The 26219-nt window shown below is 36.5% G+C and overlaps 1 protein-coding gene across 1 annotated transcript; it reads right to left on the bottom strand.

Moving 5' to 3' along the window:
* Positions 1 to 20552: 20552 nt before the first annotated feature.
* LOC141482485 (uncharacterized) lies at positions 20553 to 22018 on the bottom strand. The gene is given in 4 exon segments (XM_074175819.1): positions 20553 to 21534; positions 21565 to 21656; positions 21658 to 21692; positions 21913 to 22018. Coding segments are annotated over 4 exon segments (1047 nt in total). The 3' UTR covers positions 20553 to 20720.
* Between the last annotated feature and the right edge of the window lie 4201 nt (positions 22019 to 26219).

Genomic DNA, 26219 nt, shown 5'->3' with positions numbered 1-26219 from the left:
CAAAAATTTCAGTTACTTTTCAAAAAGTAGCTACCTATGTATAACAAAGATTACGATCTTAGAACATTACCTAGGTAGTTCACAAGTGCTTTTTTGTTAAATTTTTTTCAGCGGTCTCGATTTGGAAAAGCACGTGAAAGAATTTTGAATAAATTGAAAATCCGATTGCAGAAATTGTACCCAAAATAAAATGAAATATAGAAGGAATTAGTTTTTTGCAAATATCGCAAAAACATTATTTCAATAATAAATATAAAAATTATGAAATAAATTTAAAAATTTTACTCACTGGATAAATGTATATGGCAAGATTTATCGCAATTTTTCAATTAGTTATTCAACAGTTAATTATTAATATCCAGCTCCTTGGACATGGACATTACAAGTAAGAATAAATTTGAGATTTTGTTCCTTCCGGAAAAATCTATTTTACTGACTGGAATAATTTTTGCGGAATGGGTATTAAATATTGAAATTATTTTCTAAAAATGTAAATTCTAGGTATTTAATGAAAATATAGACGAAGCATTTTCATTCCTAAAAAATCTTCTACAAGCTATTCAGGAAAACAGGCTTCAATGCATTTGGGTTAGCAAATTTCATGTTCATATCTTCTACAAATGATGTTTAATTATTTATAACTTTTCCAATTATTTTTTTTCAAAACCCATTGATGTTTGTTTTGCTAATGTAATTATAGGATTAATGAGAAATGTAAAAGAACTTACCTATGTACCTACAAATCACAACTACTGCTACGAAAAACTCATGTGAAACTGTGTAACAGTGTAACTGAACCAAAATAGTGAAACAATTAAAATGCAATGAACTAGATGAATATTACTATACACGCTTACTATATACTACTCCCTTCCCTCTCTAAACCCGAAAAGGTCCACTACTCTCATATGTCCATGTTCAAAATAAACAGGAATTGGCGGATTTACTCATTCCGAAGAATGAAAGTTTTTGATTTCGGAATGAAGGATTAATTATCCTAATGGGTTTATGTAGACAGAAGAATATAAATGAAAGTATTTAATATTATCTGATTTATCTTTTATTAATTTGTGCAGACAGTAGATTGAATTGAACTGAACGTTTAGATAACTCGTTGAGTAAATTATTTTGATTTACAGTTTCCAATTTTCGGTTTTTTTCCGAGACCACGAGGATTGAGGTTAAAATCCAAATTTCAGTTTATTTAAAGAATAATTGGAAGGAATCAAATTTCATTGCTAATTACGTTTTAGGAAGATTCCATTGGAGAATATCGATAAGATATTTTTGGTTATTCACTGAAATTTGGTAACTTTCAAGGTTCAACTTTTCAAATCTATCGAAACCGTGTCTACTCAGAATCCCTTTTTCAGATAATAATATCATTGTTCCGGGGACTGATCCTTAGTTAGGAGGTCTGACTGGCGACTGGAGGACAAGTACGGTGCTGACTGCTGGTACAGCCGGACAAGGAGCCAACAGGGGAATTCTTCAGGTGAGCATTTATTTTCTTTTTGTTTGTTCATTGTTAATGATATCTCTGTGAGAAATAAATGCGAAACTGAGAGAGTTGTTCTTTGTTCTTCCGAGCTGTGCAGTAGTTAGCATTGGATTTCCTCTCTCGGAAATTCAATCTCTGGTCTGTACAACTCGTTGCTCAGGTCTACCAGGTAGTATCTTTGGCCTTTACCATTTGTATCTGCCACCCCTGTCAGCGTTGAAGGTAGCTCTTTCTGAATCCAAAGTTATCTGACAAAATTTTATTTAGGAATTGTCACCCATAATTTATCTTCCTTTGGATTCAGAATGATTTGAATCGCTTATCTTATCGCTTTTTCATTATTTCTTACTCTTGAATTTGCATTGCATATCTTTACGATATCCTTACAAATTATCAAAGATATTTTTTCATTATATTTAGATTCATTTAGATTTTCAATAAAGTTCATATGGAATTCATTCAATTATCAATTTTATTGCCTACCACTTGTAGTGGAAGTTAATATTCTCCATTTTCTTAGGAGAATCCTGGCTGTTCTAGTTTAATTTTTTAAATTATTTTATTATTAACCTTTAGTTGGTTTTGAAAGTAAAATTTTGTTTAATAAAATTCAAAATATACCCTAAGATTCTAAGGATATCCTTCGTTTCAATTCAATTCAATTCTGATTCATTCCGTTTGTTTCGCATAACCTTGAGGAAGCCAAATACTGGGTAGAGGATTGGTGTTACCAGGAGGTCCCCGTGCTGATAATTTATAATCGAAGAGGCTCAGTTAACCAGAACCAACCATTGTCCTGCTTTATAGAGACCATTGAGTCGTCCTCGTCATCAAGGTACTATTAGCCCAGTCGATTCCAGCCAACAGCACTTCGCTAGGACCATCATCGTCAAACCACCCACCCAGGTATTATCCAACCAGGACCATCTTTGAATCAGATTGACAACTTGTAAATATTCTGAATTTAAATAGCTTTCAGCTTTACAAATTTTTGGTTGTGAATAGCCTTCAGCTTATTGTTGTTTTTTTTTATTAGTAATTAAAGTTGTTAATTGTTCCTGCTGGTTTATTCTGCCTTCTCCGCCAAGATAGAGAATTTCTTTGGTAGTAATTATCTTTATTTAATTTTCATTTGCTCCTGGCGCCCATTTATCGAGCCGGTCATGTCAACTTTGTTATATTGGTAGTAGTCAGTTTCAATTTGCCTTCGACTATTACCAATCATTGTTGAAACTTACTCACACCCTCCCCGTAACTATCTGAGCAGCCTATAAGCACATAAGTGATAACTTCCATATTTTTAACTTTGAGTTTTCACCTTTGACCGTTTAAAATTTGGAGGGTTACACTTTTAGAAATCCAAATACTCCGGTACAGCTTGCTTATAACAAATTATTCACAAAGGAGCGTGTAATAATTGAACGACGTTTTGGGCAACTAAAACAACGATTTCCGATGCTTCAATATAATGTTCGAGTGTCGATTGAAAATGTTCCAAAAATTGTTATATGTTGTTTCATGTTACACAATATAGCTAAACATTTAAATAATGAACTCGATCCAATGGAGCCCCCAATACAAGATATTTGGGATCCGCTTCCCGTACAAGATATAGATGACATTAGACAAAGTGGGCAACGAAGGCGATCTGAATTAGCAGAAATTATTCTTGCTTTTATTAAAGGTGAGTATAAGTCGAACAAAACAACGCATTCATAATTTTTATCGTTAATATTGTTTCTTATAACTTTTACTTCGTAACAATTTACAAAACTATTTAAATATTACATATCAATGTAAGTTTTTCCGTTTACATCGTCAACGATATCCTTATTATTTGAAGTAAATTGTTCACTTGGATTTAGCTCCCTCTTCAGTTTTTACTCCTTCATTTCCAAAACTATCAGTTGTTTCAACAAAACCAGCCTTTTTAGTGCGGTATTTGAAAGTTGTTTTGTATCGTTTGTCTCGTATTTTTCAAGATGGCTAATTTTATTGGGTTTCTTTTTCAGGTGGATTCATTTCACTAGCAGTATCATCATTTGTGGTACATGTTCTAGAAACAGAAGGCCTGCGGATTTTAGCTTCATAACTGCTGCCTGCTATTGTTCTATTTCTTCTGTACCGACAGATAATGCTCCTAAAAAGAATTTATAAAATAACTTTAACAGAAATATATTTTTTGGTTCCAGATTAAGCCGGCATTACCTTGGTGATTTTTTTTTGCATAACAACCCAGGTGGGATGTGTCAGACCCCAAATTGAAAACTCATTATAGAAAAAAGTAAATTTCAAATTTTAAAACTTTCAAAAAAATAGCATTCTCTGAAATATATTTGACTACAAAAACGATAAAAAACCGGTTTTTATAAAGATTTATTATGAAATATTGAATAAAAACAAACATTATTCAATTTTTTTCAAGTATAAATCACATACAGTGTGACCCATTTAAGATGGAAGCACCCTTATATAACTTACATTTTTCAACCGATTGGAATGTTTTTTTTTTGTTAGGTAGATATTCAAAAAGTCTATTAGGACACCAAATATCATGAATAAATCTCAATTTCCAGGGCCAACTAATCTTATTTTTCAAGGTCAAAAATCTAAAAAAATTACTAGCGATTTTTTTAGAAAAACTCTGACTACACCACTGGATTTGTGACATTTTCAAATGGGTAACATGTAAATTACGTTGAAAGCGTCAATCAATAAAAAAGTTATAAAGGAATGAAATTTGAAAAATATGCCGTTTAATCAACCCACCAATTCATGTTCAGGAATTTCAAGACATCCTGGATTCAGGATGTCTTGAAATATCACTGGTCACAGTTTCATCAAAATCTGTTCTGTAATAAAAAAGTTATAAGGGAATGAAATTTGAAAAATATGTTGTAAAATGAAATTTTAACAACGTTCTTACTACACCACTGTTGATTATTGAAAAAATTATTGGGGTGATTATTGCAATGTCGTACAATTATAACATCTGAAAATCATGATGGTAAAAATAGTCTATAGGTATTTCTCGAAGTGGAGTGGATACATAAACAAGTACAATCAGGAGAGAACTCCTGGTTAATCTTCATGAAAACAATTTCAACAATATAAGACAAGTCTAATGTACTCCCAATAGAAATTATAACGAAAAAAATATGCAATGGATAATAATTATTATCATTCCAGTAGGTTTCTTATTAGTCAATGGGCTATGCTTGAAGACTGGCAATAAACAAATCTAAAGCAAATGGAACTTCAAACGTTCAAGCCAGTCTCTATATACCTACACAGTAGGTTTAATGGACTGACGCCTATCAGAAAACAACTACTCCCCTGGCTAATACCACGAAGGGCGTTGGATTATATCAGACAGGCGTCAGTGCAGGAATCTTCACAGAAAATGTCCTGCATATGCAATTGGCAATACAACTGAAAGAGTCAACCTTCAATTGTGGAACGGGCACACTTGCAGACCGGTTTCGGGCTTATTAGCCACTCATCAGTGCAAGATAGTGACCATCATCGACCTAAAGTCAATGATATTCCACAATTGAAAATCGGAATTCTTTCAGAGTATTTCATTCCTCTAGAGGAATGAAATACTCTGAAAGAATTCCGATTTTCAATTGTGGAATATCATTGACTTTAGGTCGATGATGGTCACTATCTTGCACTGATGAGTGGCTAATAAGCCCGAAACCGGTCTGCAAGTGTGCCCGTTCCACAATTGAAGGTTGACTCTTTCAGTTGTATTGCCAATTGCATATGCAGGACATTTTCTGTGAAGATTCCTGCACTGACGCCTGTCTGATATAATCCAACGCCCTTCGTGGTATTAGCCAGGGGAGTAGTTGTTTTCTGATAGGCGTCAGTCCATTAAACCTACTGTGTAGGTATATAGAGACTGGCTTGAACGTTTGAAGTTCCATTTGCTTTAGATTCCAGTAGGTAACATCAGCTGTGATTTCTTCCTTTTGTTGAATAGCAAAAAATGAGATTTGCAATTTTAACTGGTTGTTATTCAGAATGCATTAATGAAATAAACAAGTTAGCTGTGACTTACAGTTTCTCATCTATTTATTTGCGCATGAATTGTCATTTTGTTAAATTGTCATTTTGTTACGCACCATTAGTGAACTGAATAATTTGTGTTTCAAAATGAAAACAGATAATGGCTCAATTGTCAATTCAAGAAAAAATCGAAATTATACGTCTTTCCGGTGATGATTACCGGAGTGAAAGAGAAGTAACTAGAATATTCAATGAAAGACACCCAAATCGTCCAGCCATAAGTAACAGCACGGTACATAAAATAAACCAAGTTTTCAATCGGACTGGAGCAGTAACCACATATATTTTAAAGAACAATATACGAAGAAGGAACGAAAATAACCAGACTATATTAGATTACTTCAGAAATAATCCAAATAGTAGTTTGAGGGATGCCAGCTTAGATTTAAACTTACCTAGGGAGAATGTTAGGCGATGTCTGAAGAAAAATAAATTGAGGCCATTTAAACCAAAGTTTTTACATACTCTGGAACTAGGTGATCAAGAAAAACGATTGGAATTCTGCTTATGGGCCCAGGGCGAGTATCTTAATGACAGGCAATTTTTAAAGAAAATTTTATTTAGTGATGAAGCTAGTTTCACAACAAATGGAGTGGTTTCATCACAAAATATTCGCTATTGGGCCACTGAAAATCCTAACTGGGTGATAAACTGTAAAAGGCAGTATTCAGAAAAAGTGAACGTTTGGTGTGGAATACTGAATGAAAGGATAATTGGACCATTCTTTTTCGACGGCAACATGAATGGCGCAATTTTCCTACAATTTTCAAGGAATGAATTTTCGGACGCAATAGATGAACTTCCCCTTGCAGAAACAAGAAATTCATATTTTCAGTTAGATGGTTGTTCCATACATAATGCGGGAATTGTGAAGAGTTGGCTGAATCAAAATTACCCTAATCGTTGGATAGGAAGGGGGAGTACATTAATTGGATGGCCACCAAGATCGCCTGACCTTACTTCACTCGATTTTTTCCTTTGGGGTTATGTTACACAAAAGGTTTACAAATCACGACCAAGGAATCGAGTGGAACTGTGCACCAGAATTCAGCAAGCTTGCGATGCAATTACTCCACAACAATTGAGGAATACTTTAAAAATATTCGTAAGCGATATGATAAATGCATTGAATTGGATGGAAGTTTGGTGGAGGCCACCAGAATATGAATTGCACTCATTTATTTTTCAATTCGGTATCTTCTTGGTTTCTATTTTTACATTGATTGTGAATAAAAGATTGTTTTCCGCTAGTTTGTAGCAATTAGAAAAATGTACTTACAGTTAGTTTTTTGTAGATTCATTTGAAATTATTGACACTAAAGTTTGTTGTGATAAACTGATTGATTGATATGGTTTGACATACATTATGAAAGGAAATTGATTCTCCCATAAACGTTTCATGAATTTTATTTGAATAAATAATATTTTGTTGAATATTGCCCCAAATTCAGTGGTGTAGTAAAAACGTTGCTAAAATTCCATTGAACAACATATTTTTCAAATTTTATTCCTTTATAACTTTTTTATTACCGAACAGATTTCGATGAATCTGTGATCAGTAATATTTCAAGACATCCTGAATCCAGTGGAGTATACAGAATTTTCATAAAATTCCTGAACATGAATTGGTGGGTTGATTAAACGGCATATTTTTCAAATTTCATTCCTTTATAACTTTTTTATTGATTGACGCATTTCAACGTAATTTACATGTTACCCATTTGAAAATGTCACAAATCCAGTGGTGTAGTCAGAGTTTTTCTAAAAAAATCGCTAGTAATTTTTTTAGATTTTTGACCTTGAAAAATAAGATTAGTTGGCCCTGGAAATTGAGATTTATTCATGATATTTGGTGTCCTAATAGACACCATCATTCCAATCGGTTAAAAAAGTAAATTATATAAGGGTGCTTCCATCTTAAATGGGTCACACTGTATATTTTAAGAAACTTTCAAAATGATACAAACAAAGAAAAATATATTTTGGTAGAAATCAACTGCAAGAGTGTCAAATTAACAAAGAAAATAAAAATTTTCGCTGTATGTTTCTTTAGAAAAATTTCACTCCGCGTTCAAGTCAGCACAATTTTGGCTAGAGCTTCCTACATGGTCCAAACATATGAATAGTCCACACGTCTCACAACAATACTTTGTCTTCCTGTCTCTGCTTCTTGGGCAAATGTCTTTGTGGAGTTGGTTCAGCAGGTTCCCCGAGAATATCAAGTATTTATTCGTAAAAGCTTAGGTAAGTGTGGATTATTTTTTCTAACTTCAACTGTAGGTTTGATAAGTGCGCGTCCTAGTTCTTCCAAAAAGAGACGTCTTTGTAGAGTATAATTGAAGAGGTGAGTTCATGAAGGGGTTATGTTACAAAAAGGTTTTTCTGAGATAAATAGTCCCAAAGTTCAAGGGCTGGAACTTTTTTGTGTTATGTACATTTTTGCTCTAAATTACATTATTGTACTCCTAAATAGTATAAAATTATGTTGGCATGGTGATCAACTTAAATATTTGCTTATTGAAGTATAAATAAAAAAGAATTTGTACATACCTCCTTTATTCACAAGGAAATTTTATTTTTCATTTATTTTTATTCTTGTAAAGACAGGTATGTTCACTCACCTCCTTCATACATTTACGCAGATGTACATTTTTAGCTATCTTATGGGTGATGTGATTAGTAGTTAGGAAAAAATAAGTACTAGATAACTGTTCAGAAAAATGTATTTGTTATGCATATTTTAACAAAGTATAATAGAGAACACATTTCATTGGAAATATCAAAACGTAAAGTGACACAAGTCTCTTGTCACTTTCTTCCTAAACCATAGCACTTTTCAACATACTTATTATTCTACGTTTCCATCTTGTTCATTCAACACTTGTTCATAGAACCATTTATGTTGATCTGGAACAAAACAGAGCTGTTCTTTCAAGTTTTGTATTTTCTCTTTTGTCATTGAGTTGAATTTTCTGAAGATCCTGGGGATGACGAAATCATTCGGGAGTGATGGTGGATCGTCATCTCTGGGTTGTTTGTGAAGAATGACCATTTTGAAGGGTGTGTGGGCGTCATAAGTTTCTTTGAAGAGATATGATCCAAAAGATTCTGTTCGAAGCCATTTGATGCCATCTCTGAAACAGACCTTTTCTTTTAAGAGATCTTTTTTCTTGTTGAAAATCTTCATTCTTTTTGATAAATCTTCTGTGTCCCTGAAATGATCCTTCATATCAATCACCATATTTTTTCTATTAGAAGATACTATAACTTCGCGATACTGATCTGGAGTGTAAATATTTTGATGTTTTCTCAAACGTTTTTCGATTCGCCCGAAATCTCTATCGGAATCTAGGTAAGAATGACCAACCTCTGGGAACTTGTGATCAATCGTCTTGAAATATCCTTTTCCAACAAGGTATTGATTAATACACACCATCAAAAAGTTCTTGTTCTGCCCTGAGCAGGAATCAGTCCAGAGTATCAAGTGATCCTTTTCTTTGAAATTAGTTTCGACTTCTATTGCTCTAAGAAGACTACTAACAATTTCATTACTACCTTTGCCTGCTTGATTTTCAGTCCATGTGCAACATATTGTTCTATCAATATCCTTAGCTATGATATGCAATCCCAAATTGTAAAACCACATCTGGCGTAGATAGAATGCCTTAGAAGTACTAAGTCTAGGTAGAGGCATTGTTTGTTGCAGATCCAATGTCATGTACACAGTATTGGATGAATTTCTGGCCTCTTCTCTGTCTGCTTTTTGAGATTCGAAAGCCAACTTATAGGTCTCCACATGTTCTTCATTAGCAACACCTGAATCGCACGTACTGCAGGTATCGCTCTGAGGGTGTCCAAAAGACAAGTTAAATTCATTGTTAAAAATGAAGCGATAAGTGCACTCTTTAACTTTAAACTGTTCATCTACCTTATCCGCTAAACACTTTTCGAGGTATAGCTTGTGCATTATTGGAATTGAAAGTAATGGAGGAAGGTATTTCTTGTGAATATTCTTATTCCTTGAGTAGTGCGATTCCTCGGCAGGAAAACTAGAGATATGCTGAATGATGTAAGCCGCTACATTATCTGGTGTTTTGTTTGGTCTGGTCTTGTGTTTTCCCCGTCTGTCAGGTGCAGGAGCTCCCAAACCACTCTTTATAGAGGCTTGGATTAATTCAACCTTTTTTGTGCCTATATTATATAGTTTGACAAAGGCCCTTTTACAAACAGTTGTTTGTTTTCCCCCGACAGTTACAGTATACTTGAATGTCGCAGTTTTATGATTGACTGCACCAGTTCGCTTCCTTTGTGGAATGCTTCTTTGCATTGAACTAAATAGTAAAGAGTTCTTAGCATTAATGTCTAGTTTGTAAAATGACGAAAAGATTTGTTCCCTTTCTTCCAAGGTGAAAACTTCTGAGCATTTCAAGCGACATTTGTCAGGACACAGGTTCCCTACAAAGACGCTTTTAGCTGGTTTGAGGTCACCTTTCGAGTTTATGTAGGACTCGCCTCTTTCTCTGTTTAAGATTCGTTTGATTTTCTTCCACTCATTAGGATTTCTTTTCCTTTTTTTAGTTACTTTGAGTTTCGGAGAAAATATTTTCTTCTTTCGCTTTACAGTGTGAATTTGCGGCTCCTCAGAATTTATAAAATTTTCATTAGCCATTAGAAGATCTCCATCTCCACTTTGGACTACATCGACTTGATCATCAATTGCATCAGTGTCACATTGTCTGGTACAAACTTCATTTTCTGATTGTCGCACCACTTTTTTTTGAATTTTTTGTTTTTTCGGTTGGTTGTCAGAGTCCTCGTAATCTGATTCATCAAGATCGTTATCATCCGGGCTATATTCATCGCTGGAAGGATCACCAAAAAGAGTGTCGCTTTCTTCAGAATCGTCTCCTCTATCTACAACAGACGAAAAAGAGTGCACATGTTTTTATTATGGTAGCAAAACACATGAAGATCTTGCATTTTCTGTAATGGGATATTTTTTTTCTTGTAAGACTTTGAAATATTGAACAGTTTTCAATCAACTCAAAAAAGATAGTCCATTTTTCGTGATGGAGGACCACAAAAAAAATCACGATTAAAAGTTTAATAACATTTGGAAAATTCGCTTTCCCCACTTTTCTCACCTGAACGTTGTTTTCAGGGACCGCTAATCCCTTTAACCAAATTTCATTTCAACTTATATTGTACACTATTATTTCACATACTAGTATTGAAGGAAAGTAAAGTAATAGTCTTACGTAGTTTCCTGTAGTTGTCAACATTTCTCGTCGTTTTCCTCTTTGGAAATGACCTCTTTTCTGATTTTTTCGTGATACGTGAATCACCTTCATTTGTAGGCAATGATGTGGATGGTGTCACTATTTCTGAAAAAAAACACGTTTATGTCTAAACTTCTGTCTATAATCGTCACTTGAAAATAGTAAAAATTGGCTTAAGATATTTTTAGCGGCATAACACGAAACTAGGTAGGCCTAAGCTGCGAAAAAGGATCGTTTCACTGTAGCCTATCATAGTAAAGTATTTGATCATTATTCAATGAAATATTGTAATGAATAAAACTTGTACTTACCTATTTGCTGAATATTATTGTTTGTTTCTACTTCCAATCTTACTGATTTCTGATTTTGTAGGTTAGGATCTGGTTCATTACTGTTACTTGCAACATTTATTTCATTTTCAGTGTTAATAGTAGATGACAAAACGAGGTTTAACATACGTTGGCCTCTTGTAGCCATTATAACAATATTAACACCAACTTTATATGAAACTACCAATGAAAATCACAAATTTTTAGCAACACTAAACAAGCATCATGTTACTAGTTTATTGGGTTATCAGCAGCTGACTGGTGCATGAAGGAGGTATGATTCACACATGCCTATTTCTCTTTAGTACAATATTGCAATTCATAGCGCATAAAGGGGTTATGTTCAATATTTTGACACATACATTCTTTCTTAATATTCATCTGTCTTACCTTTTAATGCATGAAGGGGGTATGTGTGGTGTTTGTGTATCATAACCCCTTTATTCACTGAGAGGAAAGTATATTAGAATAATTGAATGAATTCATGGAGGAGGTATGTGCGATTTATTGTAACATAACACCTTCTTTCACTAGGAAAACACTTGTTACTTGTGCATACTAGAAGTATGTGCTTTTTTATGTTACATATCCCCTTCATCCCCTGCAAACTACGAATGCTCTAAAAACATACCTCTTTCATGCTCTAGGATCTCTGCTAATACAGGTTCTACAGAGCAGGACTCAGCGCAGAAAAAAGTATAACACATAACTCCTTTATTCCCTCTGAAAGCCGGAAATTTTACATTTTGGTACATAACCCCTTCATGCACTCACCTCTTCAATTATTTGTATTGAACTTATATACAATTTGACTATTGATCTCACCAGTATCCAGAAGGGAATAAAAATGTCTCAAACGCCATTGCCTGCAATTTCTGGCAACGGTATATGTACCAGCCATTTCATCGACGGTATCGACACCAGCTTTTGTCATATTATAAAAGCTTATTATTTCAGGAAGTTGTTTTTCTTCAGTCGATTTATCTAAGTTATCATCATGATGTTAGAGATAAAAGTAATATAACGTATTTATTTTTTGTAGGTACGTAGGACACCAATGTATTATTTTTTTGGAAACCAAACATGGATGAGTTGATTTATCTGATTTTTACATTTTTAAATTCGAATGGAATCATTCTTTTACCTGTTTTACCCTTTCTAACAGTTCCGACAGCGGTCAGATTGTGTTCATCGCGCAAATTATTTACTGCCTCCAAACTGGTATACCAATTGTCGAATGTTACATTTCGGTTAGTTTTAGATATTGGCGCAATCATCCTGTCTACAACATTGTATGCACTGTTTTTATATTTATATGGACCATCTGGTTGTGCACCAGGAAATATTTCCATAGTTGAAGTATAAAAAGAACGTGCATCCACAAGAGCTTGAATTTTGATCCCATATTTTGCGGGTTTGTTGGTAATATACTGCCGAAAAGAACATCTCCCCCGAAAAGATTCTAGTTTTTCATCCTACGTTACATATTGCCCGGGCGAGTAAGCTTTTTTACAGTTTGAGACGAATTTTTCAAAAACAGACCTCATTGGAGCAAGTTTGTCTATTTGCAGCTTCAAGGGTCTGTTTTCAAAATTGTCGAATCTCAGACATAATGATAGAAAAGAAAATATATTGTAAGACATTACAATCCGAATTATATGCATTCCAGTTCCATTTGACTTCCATAAATCGCGAAAATGACGATGTGAACTTCTAAAGACACCAGCTAAATATAAAATGCCAAATAATGCCATTATTTCGGTGGGGCTTGTATCGCTGCAATTTTGTTTGGATTCATAGTTCACTGATTTTTTTTTAATCATCAAGTTTGTGCACCGTGAAATGTCACTAAGCATATTTTCATCAAAAAAGAATTGCCAGCATTCCAGCGGTGTTAATGCATTACGAGCATATTGTTTAGGTCCAGGTAATTTGGTAACTATATTCTCAGCTCTTGTCCTTAATCGATTTGTGCTACAGTGTTTGTACCATTTCGTAACTTTATCTCTACCTAAATAATAGTTTTTGTGTGTGAAGTGTTCTTGGTCATCCTCTTCCATAAGATTTGCGAAGTCAATGTCTTCTTCAGGATCACTTATTTGGGGACTGGTGGGGGGAAAATATGTTTGTTTTATATGGCGTGTGTTGCGAGGTTTGATTTATAAACTATTGGATTAATGTATGCCTTTTTCTGCTCATCGTACCTTTGAATCAGTTTTTTCTTGGTTTGGCTGATATAGAATTTGTTACAATCCGAGCATTGTATACTGTATATCCCGTTTTGGTTTTTGTCTTCTTCTTCTTCATAGTTGTTCATTTTTATTTACAAATATGACGTCACCTGGATTTCATGTTATTAAGTTGATCTCCCATTGTTTTCTCATCGCTTCAAGTGCTTTTGACTTTGATAGTTGAACATGAATTTGCCTTTGCTCACCTTGTCCTGGCCGACAGCCTTTCAATTGAGCATCTTTCCTCTATCTACCGCTACCACTACCAAGGGAACCCCTACTCCTCCTAACCCACCCCACTCTCGCATCCCCGTCGCAGAGCGACGACAATGCGGGTAGACGAACCAGCGGGGTAGAAGACCCTTTTTCTTTATTTGCTAATTCAATATTACAATGTTCCCAACATCACAACAGTAATACATATACAATAATAATAATAATGATACCCTGATAATACTAATATTAATAATAATAATAAAATAAAAATTCTAACATATCCAACTTAAATAACTGCTCTAAAGACACAACTAAACAGTAATAATAATCCCAGTAGCCTATCTACTCCTCTTTTTGTTATCCCGTCGCCCAGCCTGCCTTGTCGAATTGACCTGACGAAGCACTCATCCTTTTCTTTTTTTTTCCCCAATTCCTGGCTCCGCTGTACGCCGCAGCTATCTTCTTTCATTCATTACTGACAACATTCTCCGCCCATTCATTCACAAATCTTATCCAGTCGTCCCTCTCTCCATTCCCTTTCCTAAGTGTAATCTCATCTTTTTCCCTTTCCATTCTTTCTTTCCATTCGCGCCATCCAATCCTGTCCCCGTCCATACATCTCTCAATCACGTGATCTGCCGTTTCCGGTTCTCCGTATTCACAGGGGCACGGCACTTCCGGTCCCAGGTTGAACCTAGCTAGGTATCCTGGGAAGTTTCCGTGTCCTGTCAACAACTGCACGGCCTTCCTCGACAGATCCAGCGGTTCATGCCTAACTGTTTTACAAAACTTGTAGAACAGTCTCCCAGTCGTTCCGCTCTCCCATTCCCTTTGCCAGTCGCCCTTGATGCGTTCCTTTATTCTATTTCGTTCTTCATTCTTACTGCCTATCCTTCTCACCTCCCATGTCACACTCTCTCTTTCCAACCTCTTTGTGGCTTCCTCGTGCGCTTTTCGATTGCCTATGTTGTTGGCTGAGTGTCCTTTTCTCCATATAATGCCTGTCCGTGCTCTCCTTTCACTCCTCTCCTCAATCTTTCTCTGAATCATCACTACCCTCTTATTCTTCGTTCTCCCCTAATCATCCCTTCCACAGCCACTGCGGAGTCACTCGATCGCAATCATCTCCGCCTCATTCGCACTGTTCGTTGACTCTTTCGTTCCCTGTTACACATTCACACTCCTCTCTCTCTCTCATGCCCATCCTATTCCTACTTTTCCTTCTTTTAACCTTATCCCGGCGTCCACATGCACCTCAGTCATTTTTCCTTCCCCCGCTTTCTCCAGCAATGTTCTTTGCATCCATCGGGATACCCTATCACCTCCTTTCACTCTGTCTTCAATCTTTCTTATCCCATTCAAGCTCCATTCCGAATATCTTGCCTTCGCTTCCAGGTGTAGTGGTGCGATCCCTGACATCACGCAGAGCGCAGCCGTTGACGTTGTCCTGTACGTCCCGCTTGATGCTAACAGGAAGGGCCTCTGCGCTGCGCTCAACTGCCTTTTTACTCTGCTGTCATGCACTCTGTATCCCCATACTTGGACCCCGTATCCGTACACCATCACAGGTTTTGTTACCCTTTCGTAAATGATTCTCACGCATTCTCTCCTTAGCCCGACATTCTTTCCGGTCCACCTCCTTGTGGTGGTTAATGAATAACAATCCAGTGTCCACCACAACTCCGAGGTATCTTACATTCATTCTTATCTCTAGCTCTCTCTCATTTGTCCTGATGACCGGAAGTTTTTCATCCCTTCTCGCTGGTATATACATGCATTCTGTCTTTCTTTCATTGTACCCCAACTACATCTCTGTCTCCCATGCTTTGCATTCATTCCATACCAGCTTCCACCTTTTCTCTATGCTTCTGACGGAGTTGCCTTCGACGATGACCAGCTGATCATCCGCGTAGGCTTGTACATATACTCTGTACGCTCCAATGCCTTCTCTATCTTTCATATTCTTCATTCTTTCGAACCATGCCTCCATCAGAATCATCCATAGGTTCGGTCCCAGACTGGAACCCTGTGGGCAGCCTCTGTTCACCGTTTCAGTGACTCTTCCACAGTGACTCTTCTCATTCCCCTTCAATTGCTGTCGCCCACGCGGTTTTAAAGGCGCCACGACCAGATTGTGTATCCTTGCTCTCTTATTCTCTTTTATTCTTTCTACCATTTTCTCTACTGCCATGACTGTATCCATTCCCTCTCTGAAGCCATATTGCTTATGAGAGAACTTCAACCCGCTCTCACACCAGATTTGTATCCTACCGCTAAGAAGCCTATCCAACATCCGTCCCATGCCTGTCAGTAAGCTGATAAGCCTAGGCTTTCCTATGTATCCTGCTGGTTTTTTCCTTCCCTTCGGTGAAGGTTCCGTCCTCTCTTTCGGCATTCGATGGCATCTCCCTGGCCCTATCATTATTGAGAAATCGATAGGCTCGGTCCCAGGGATTGTCATCCTGGATCCGTTCCACTCTCTCTCTCTCAACCATGTGATTCTTGCGTTCTCTATCATTCTTTTATACCTATTCCTCTCTCTTCTGAAAAAGTTCATTCGTCTCATCCTTTCTCCTTCATCTCTAGTACTCTGTGCTTCTCTCTTACTGCTCCTTACATTTCTTCGTGTGCTTTCTAGCTCCACGTTCCAACATTCCTTCTCTGTGTCCACCACCCTTTCATTCCTAGGTATATGTCTCATACATGCCTCTTTCAGTATCCCTTGAAGCCTTTCCGCTTCCCTATCAATCTCTTCTTTTGTATCTAACCTTCCTGGGCCATAGTCGGCGAGCATTTGCTCTAGCCCAGTTGGTTCTTCTTACGTTCGTTACAGTCACTCTTCTCATCTTCGGCAACTCCATCACGGTGAACTCAATCATTCTGTGATCACTTAGTGTCTCATCCGTACTGACCTTCCAATCATCCACCTGCACGTTTCCACTAACGGTCAGGTCGACCAAACTCTCGCCTCTATTGCTGTGGAAAGTGGCGGGACTGCCACATACATTCTCGATTGTGTAACCCCTTTCATTTACCCAATCCAACAGATCCTCTCCTCTGTCGTCCGTTATGTTTCCACCCCATGCAGTATTCTTTGCGTTCACGTCCCCAACTAGTATCTTTCGTCCTTCCCATTCATCGAAGATCATCCAAATTCCCTCCATTCTGATATTTCTTCTTCCACCTGGCTCATCATACACGTTCATGATTCTCATACTTTTTCTCTCATTCCCTACAACTATTCCTATCCAATTCATGCTTCTTGCATTCATGAGGGCCAAGCTTTCAACATTGTTACGAACCCATGTCCTTATCTTTATCCCCTCTCCTCCATCGTGTCTGACCCATCCCTCCCACTTTGGTTCTCTTATCCATGTCTCCTGCACACATACCACTGCGGCGCCCCGCTCTTCCGCGGTCTTCCGCAGTAGTGCTGTTGCTTCACGTTCTTTACCAACGTTAATCTGTATTACTAAGAACATAGTTCGTCTTCCTTCTTTGCAGCTCCACCCTACTCATATACACCGGTCACTTCGGGTCTATTGCCGAGTGCCTTCTCTCACTCGCATTCACTCCGGCTCTCTTGCAGTTGATGCATCCGAGCCCCCGATCACCCCTACATTCTCGCCCCTCATGCTGCCTTCCGCATTTGTGGCATGCCGGTTCCTGCCTACACGCCTTCGCAGCGTGTCCAAATCGACAACATTGGTAACACACTGCGACGCTGTTATGTTCTTCCACATAAATGTTCATTAGGTCAATACTGACTACCTCCATACACATCAGTCTTCGAAAGAGCCTCGGATTCACCTCTACAATCACGTTCTCTTTCCATTTATTCGTTCTACATTCTCTCCTCTTTTTAATCTTTACCTGTGTGAGCCCTTCACCCAGTACGGGGTTCTGTGCCAACAGGAGGTGGATCAGTTCCAAATCCCCATATCCTTTCTCTACACCTGTAAGCATCACATGTGGATTTGGCCTTTGATCCTCCTCAACACTCGCCCTACTATCTTCCTGGAGCACGGACCTAATCATTTTACTCTCCTCTGTCCTGCCTTTAACCACCACTGCCCCACTCCATTTTCTGATCACTGCCTCAACGAAATTCATACATCCCCCTTGTATAAGCTGCTCCCTAACTATCCTCGCAGCTGGTGTTGCATCCTCATGGTCTTTCTTAACAATGACTATCTCTTCCCTTGCTGGAGGTGGTGTTTTCCAGCCTTCCCTTGTTTGCTGCTGCCTAGGTCTTCCAATCTGTTGGATAAGTCCTTCTGCCCCTGTTACCCCTACGTCTGGTCTTGCGCCGATTCTGGACCTCCTGGAATCCCTGCTCCATTTCGGCATCAGTCTCCATTTCAGTCGTGGTCGTCCCACCTGACCCTTCCACTGATGTTACCGTTTCACGCCCTGCCGAGGTTTGTTCACTTCTATTCTGCTCTGCTACTGTGTTCTGCCGGGGTTAGATAGATCCTTTTTTCAAGTGCCTTTCTATCTCCTCCAGTATTCTTTTCATACCTTTCCATTCGCTTCCTATCCCATTGAAGGTCGGGAAACACATAACCGCACCGAGCCCGCGCTCTAGAGGAAGAAGATGAAGCGGAAACGTTGAGGAGGCGAAGAAAGAGGACTTGGGTGGACAGTGCATGGAAATCAAGACCCCTTAAGGGTGAATCTAATACCAAGTTTCCCCGTCTGATGGATGATGAAATCAAGTTCTATGGATATTTTTGAATGACACAAAATACGTTCCATCTCCTTCTTAATAAGTTGCAAGAAAGACTGAAGAAGAACGACACTTTCTGGAGGACATCTATTCCACCAAGGGAACATCTGGCTGTGTGTTTAAGGTCAGTGCCCGTACTTTTACACTAAATACATATAATAGAAACAAGACTTTTTGTCAAGAAATCAATTATGATTTGTAAATTTTTTTACAATACCAAAAACTGTGTAGTTTCATCTATATGAGGAGAAATGTAATGAGGGGAGTCGTTGGTGGATGATGAATGCGAAGTGTTGCTGCCCGTTAGTGTTGAGAATGAAGCGTGATTCCCCATATCCAAACGAAGCGGATTTGTTATTATTTGTTGTTGACATTCGTTTTTCGATATCTGCTTCAACTCAAACTCTTGCAAAGTGGCAAAGATGGCAGTTTTTGCCTGGTTCAACAACACAGGGTCCAAAGATTTTAGGATAGTAGCCAAGCCGGCAAGAAAAATATCAACAGGGTGCTGTGGAGGATTGGTTGGGTTGGGTCTGTTTTTCTCTGCTTCTTTTTCGGCCAATATGTACGCCATTAGTTGGCTCGAAGGAGACTCGTGAGCAGGTTTGTCAAGATTGGACTCTCTTCGTTTTACAGTCACTGGCGTAGAAAAATGGTGCTTGCTTCCAGAAATGGCTTGTGTGGACCCAGCTGAAGGAACAGGAGAAGTAGGCTGAACTATAGTCTGAGAACTGGTATCAGGTTTCGGCAAAACTTCGTTTTGGCTCTCAGGCTCACTTTCGGGATCAAGTTCAGGCTCTTCCGTCCTTGGAGCAAATTCTGAAATTCTCAAATTATCTTGTTTGTCTTCCAATGAAGACACATTTGAGAGAGTTTCTCTATCCACAATATGAGGAAGCAAAAATTCCAATACTTCTTCGTATTTGTACTTTTGTGTTTTGGCTGCAGCTTGTCCTGATTTTGTCTTCCTCTTTTGTAGAGTTCGACAAAACTGGTCTCGAATCGAAGACCACCTTTTCTTGCACTCTTCCGGCCCTCCTAGAAATAAACAATATATCAATAGTTTATAGTTATCTTGATTCCAGTTAATCGAATTTTGGTTATATCGGTGTTCTACTGGAAGAATTGTTTGTAAAAAGTATCAAAATATTTTTTTCAGGTTCCTTGCAACTGGTGATACGTCTAAGACTATTTCATTCGGCTACAGGCTGGGAAGATCAACTGTAGCTGATATCATTCACAGTACATGTAAAGCAATTAATTATATTTCTCGTTCACACAACAGAGTAACAACTAATAACTATGAAATATAAGTACTGGCTATTACAAATCAATTGCACCTATTTATATATAAATTATTGCCGACTTTGCAGATATCAGCAAAATAATTGATGTCGTCTTCGGGTCATCGAACAATATCCTGCTGATGTAAGAGGTTATCGAACTGTAACTAATTGTAGACGTTATTCTAAACGAGGTCATGCCTGTGCCGGACGAAGCAAAATGGAACAATGTGGCCCATGAGTTTTATGAAAAGTGGCAGTTTCCAAATTGCATTGGCACCTTAGATGGAAAGCATGTTACAATTCAAGCTCCTAAGTTATCGGGAAGCCTGTACTGGAATTACAAACATGCATACTCCATTGTACTTCTTGCCCTAGTTGACTCATGCTACAACTTCATTGTAGTAGACGTGGGAGCGTACGGAAAAAACTCGGATGGAGGTATTTTTTTGAACTCGAATTTCGGAAGAGCTCTGGAGCATGGCCAGCTCAATGTTCCAGGTAGTAGACCACAACCTGGAACCAATGTTGAACTGCCAATGGTTATTGTAGCTGATGAGGGCTTTCCTCTGAAAAGTTATATGATACTTCCGGAATTTCGGTACAGAAGTTTCGCATATTCTCTCGACGATTACAAGGAGAGCATAAAAATATAACAACTTTAATACTAGCTGCTTGCACCCTCTCGAATTTCATTAGACAAAATGACGGAAGTAACGTGGCAGCATTCATTGAATACAATGACAATATTGAAAGCAACAGAATTGCAATCACGGCCTGCAGTCTTCAAGACCTACTCCGTCTACGAGGAGGGTCAACGGGAGAAGCGTTTGATGTGCGTGATAAATTCAAGGATTTCTTCAATTCTCGTTTTGGAAGTGTAGAGTGGCAAGAAAGTGCTGCACTGAGAATATAATAAAGTTGATATTTGAACATTAACAATTGAAATTGTGTTATTTATATTGACACTTACTCCAACTACTTACTATGATAACAAAATAAACATGTACTTTTAGTGTGTTGGAAATTAATTTCCACACCCGGTCCTTGTATTCGGCATTCCGATACTTTGCATCAGTCATATCGTACAGAACAGAAAATTTCTGCACTTCTTCAATAAGTTTTTCGCCCTCCGTGTTGCACGAGGCCGCACCGTCACCTTCAAAAAGTAAACTGAACTAGTCTGTGACGGCTCGGGCCCGTCTCGGTACCCAAGCACGGGGACGGTGCTGGCGCGGTGCGGTGGTATGTGTCCCTTCTCATTAAAATGCCTTGGTTTTCTTTCTCGTCGTAGCACGTCCAACACTCGGCCGTGTGTTGGTGCGGGCTCGGTGCGGTTATGTGTGTCCCGACCTTTACTCATACTTGCTGTACGTTTTGTGATATGAGGTCTGTTTAGATACTTGTTTCTATCTAGTAATTTTTTGAATACAGAATAAGAACCATCACCTATAACTACATTATCTTCGTCAATGTCTCGAAAAGTTTCGGGATATTTATCAATAATTTTTTTGGTTATAATCTTTATAGCTGAAGAAGGAATTATTTTTTTGATTACTCTCATATTATTAACAACTGTATGAATTATGTAATTTATAACTTGTTTATCCCTTTCACCCCTTTCATATGATTCGATCATTGGCTTTGGAAATTGTTCCCATGGAATTTGGAATGTCTGCCACATAAAATTTTGTTTACAATCGAACTGATGAGTGGTATTTAGATTACCGACACTTTCTACATTCAAATTTTCCTGAAAATTCTCCTCAGGACAAATATCGGCAATCAATAACGTGTTGTTCAAAACAGAGTCGTTCGAAACTAGCATACAACTCCCACTAGTGACTGAATCTATAAGGGTGGTCGTCTTTGTTCCTGATATATTGGTGATGTTAGAAAGTCAAACATCTTCTTGCCATTGCTGAGAGGGTTCTAATAAAATAAATATTTCATTCTTGAAATGCTTGAGAATTATATTTTCGTCTACAGATGTTCCATCTCTTTCAAGTACCTACCAAACTCGATCCATTGATATCAAGCTTCTGGGAAACTGGAATGGAATATTCAAGAGTCAGAACACCCCAAAATTACGCTTTTTCTTTAAAAAGTAGTTTATTGCCATAGTGTTCATATTTTGGAAAATATATTTTTGTAAAAAGTGTAATTTCTCCATGTCATGATCAATTAGAATTAATTTATCAGTACGATTTTCAATAAAGTTTTGTAATTATGTAGTTATTTCGTATGGAAAAATATAAAACAAAAATCACCTTTCATGATGGTTCTCTCTAGTAAATCCTCTTCATCTTCATTAAAATATACCAGACTTTTTTTCTTTCTGGTGACGTCCCAAACTTTGAGAAATATAAGAGACATCTGCAATAAAAATATTTGCGAGATTTAATTTTTTTTATCTATGTAATAAAATATGATTGAATAAAAAAAATATTTATAATTATGCACAAATTTTCAGCAATTCTACTTGATACAAACAACCTTGGTATATACTACTTTATGTCAATTCAAATATAAAAATGTAAATAGCAAAGTAACTTCATTGATGAAAACATAAAAAAAATTAGTGTTGGTTTCATTTGGGAAAAGAAGCAAGGATTAAAGTGAAAATTGGAATTACTGAAAATTTGGGACAGTGTTGAAAAATCGAATAAAATTTTGTATTATCTAAGGCAAAGTATATACAAAATGTTATTGTTAACGAGTATCACCGAGATATTTTGCATTGTCAACATAGGTATAAAAATTGTCAGTGATCGTTTGGGTATTCTTCCAGAGGTGCTGAAGTAAAATAATATCAGTTCTAAATTTTTTTCATTATCAGTACTATTTCACTTAAAATAAGATCATCATAAAAACAAGAGGATAATTGCATTTCGTCGTCATATTCAACATATAAACCATAATCATGATCAAAATATACATTCTTTAGGTTGCCAATAAATAATACCTTTTCTAGTGTCTCATTTAATAACATAAAATGTATTTCAATCAACTTATATCCATCGCAAGTATTTTTGTAACATAAAACCATTCCTTTCTTGTAAGTAATATTACGAAATTTCATTTCTTGAAAAGTAAATTTTTATATTTCAGAACCGGGATCTCTCCGAATGATTTCTTGTATATCATTTGAGAATGCGTCAATTTCGAACAGATCCAAATTACTGCATTCAGCACAATTCCTGAATAAAATATTTGAGTTTTGACTGTAATTCAGAGATTGTAGATACTTATGTTTCCAAGTCAATGACATAAGTAGGTATATTTTTGAAATTTTGGCAATGTTTTGAAATATTTATGCTTAATTTCAAATCTGAGGGTCCACATATGTCGTAGTGGTCCAAACATTCTGATTAAATATGGATAATGACTCAGAAAATGATGCTTTGGTTTACGTTTTTCATTCGGAAATAATGATAACCGTTCTTCCAAATACTCAAATAAATATTCTCAGATAAGCTACTTGCTCTACAGATATTCTGAACGATGAAATTATATTTATAATTTTCCTTAATTTTAAAGTCAGTTGCCAGCAAGTTGTCTTGTTAAATTGCATCATTTTCTCAAGAAGTGCAAACGGAATTACATTCAGTAGTCATAAGTTCTGACATGCGTTACCAGTTATTATCTTATCTTAGGATAACTTTCTTTAGATTTCATGTGAAAGGATACCTAGCCGATATTTTCGTTCAGATATTCATATGAAAAAAACCGTTTTATAACCAAATAATGAAGACATAACATAAAATCTACTTGAATAACTCCCTCAAGTAGATCGTGTGCTAAACATGGGGGTAATCCAGGATTCATTACATGAAAATATTTTAATTCTTTCATAGGGGAATCGAATTTGATTCCATTATGAACTTCATTTAACATACTAGCCATATTAACATCATGATTATTTGATTCTGGTGATCTCAGATCGCCAGATTTTAAACAATCTGCTGAATTTTTTTATTTCACAAAACCTGCAAAATGGATGTTCTGAATTGAAACTTTGAACTAATCCTCCTATTTGATGGCTGCCCAAGTTATCACCAACAACAGCTATTACCGAACCTTTGAAATTTTCATTTTTCATTTGGATACCTTCAGTTTCCAATTTTTTCAAGTCATTTATAATATTTTTGAGAATTGAATTAAATTCAAAATATTTTATGTGATTTTCAAAACACAGTGCTACTAATTGGATTTGTTCCACTTGTGTTCCATGTCATGGAGGTAAATTTCCCAGCGTCATATATATATATAGCAACGATTTTGTATTTTTTTCTTGTAGAACCCAAGGGATTACAGGGCTCGAATGCATCTTGATATAAAATTATTCCCAATGTATTGGATTCATTTAGAAAACTATTATTTTTGAAACATAAACCATCTGTCAACTCGTTAAATATACTAGAAAATACTTGAACTGAAGAAGATTCTTTATTTTTGAAACATATTTCAAAAATACTTGCACAAGAAAGTATTGCTTTGAGGGTTCCCAATATCGGAATGTAATAAAAAAAAAATTTTTTTCGACCCATATACCCTAAATGAACTTGAACTGGTTCAACAAATCTATAATTTTCCTTATAATATTTATTTCTCGAAAAAACACTCCGAAGTGGTCCCGTCTGTCTGTCATGTGCGATTTTTAAAAAACTTGAATTTTGAATTTCTCGTATAACTGCCTTTTCAATTTTATAATTATTTTTCAAATTGGTTGTTGAATACGATAAATTAATCTCATTAAAATCAATGAAGCTATTGGTGATATATTGCAATCAATGATTTATCCGTAAGAAAAAACTTGGATTGTAATGTTAAATAAAGAGAAGAGAGGAATTTTATCGCGAAATTATCTGATTCTTTATCAATTTCCATATTTTGGTATTCTGATGCTGGCACGTCAGACATATCTATTTCATCAATTATGAATTGGTTATTATTTGTCTGTAATAATTGATGTTCCCGATGTTTCCTGAAATAGTGACTTCTCAAGCTATTGATATTGTCATACGAAACTGTACAGAAATCAGAAAAAGGGCAGAACACATTTTTTTTATTCCTTATATGACTCAAAAAATGATTGAAATTAGGTTTATCATACTCTTTCGTAAAATGACAATTTTTCAGCCTGCATTTCATTAAAATTGTGTGCTGAATATCTTGTACAGCGTCTGTTTTATGATGATTTCTGTATACATGAAATTTATATTTATTGTACGAGGATGGCATCAATTCCATTATATTCCACGAAGCCAGAGGAATACCTTCCGTGAATATTTTGCTCCAAGTAACAGTCTCTACGGCGGTCTTCTTTACTCAAACAGTAAAATGGTGTGTTTGGCAGCAATAAAAAGTGACTACATCGAATTCCGATCCTAATAGCTATCTCCTTAGGATGGAATTATTGCTCGATGATGAAACTTTGATTATCTACGACAGCTATTCTCATGTTGACTTTTTGATTGATACTGAAGCAAAATCACATGTTCAGTTCAATTTCTCAATAATTTGGCTGAGTGGGAGGTGTTCAATGACAGTGTCATACACAATGATACAATACGCTTGTGTATTTTGTAGAAATCCTTCGGATGCTTCGATTTCAAATTTTACATCAACACTGATTAGTCATTTCGTATCTAGGACCGAATTGTGTGTAGTTGAAATAAGCTTGCGAATGATTCTCCTTTGCAAAATTCAGATGCATATTCTCGCCATTTAGAATGAACGTTATACTGGTGATATTCAAATGATTGAATATTGTTGGATCATTGTTGACTTTAGTGTAATCACGATTTTTTTGGAAACATACAATCACATAGCGGGGGCTTTCGGGAAACGAGAAAATCTTGACGGCCCATATTTCATTGTTTGCACCTTGTGTGAGTGCAGGTAGCATATGGAGTTCCCATTTTCTGAACGGTATGAGAATAGGAGTGTCAGCTTGGATAGCTTTCAAAAGTTGCTATTAAATTTGATTATGCGGAAAGATTCATTTGACTTTTGAGTTCGATATTTTCAATGTTCAGCTTAACTTTCGTCTTTGACGTTACTGTACCCAAAGTGTCATCTATTGTGAAACAGTTGCTATCATCCCCAGCTCGTACTAATCGGATGGTATGTTCACCGTAGAAAACACACTGATAATCGTTAAAAATATTCAAAAAATGCTTGAGAGGTATGAGAACGTTGAATGTTAGATGCGTCGTGTGAATGACACCAGTAATGTTGGTATATGTCCTTCCTGAGATAGCCAAGTGCTTGATATTGTCGCAACTCAGTTCTCGCTTGGCTATTAACGAGAGGATTTTTATTTGCTGTTTCACCCGCTCATTTATTCATCCCAAATAATGAAAGAACTCATTTAAAACTTAATAAAATATTTATTGTGAAAGAAACGGAAAAATACTTTAAATAAACTCACACTCAATGTTAATAAAAAAAATACATTAAAATAATCAAAAAACTTACATTATACTGCCACCCAGCAGGATTGAAGAAAAGGAGATGTGCTGCATTTCTGATGACCCAATCGATACGTAAATAAATACTGTCTGTTGACTGT

This window comes from Leptinotarsa decemlineata, unplaced genomic scaffold (assembly GCF_025532065.1).
Source record: "Leptinotarsa decemlineata unplaced genomic scaffold, Ldec_3_MD MMD2_P_RNA_scaffold_14, whole genome shotgun sequence".
In the NCBI taxonomy this organism is placed as follows: domain Eukaryota; kingdom Metazoa; phylum Arthropoda; class Insecta; order Coleoptera; family Chrysomelidae; genus Leptinotarsa; species Leptinotarsa decemlineata.
This window is presented reverse-complemented; position numbering and strand designations above follow the sequence as displayed.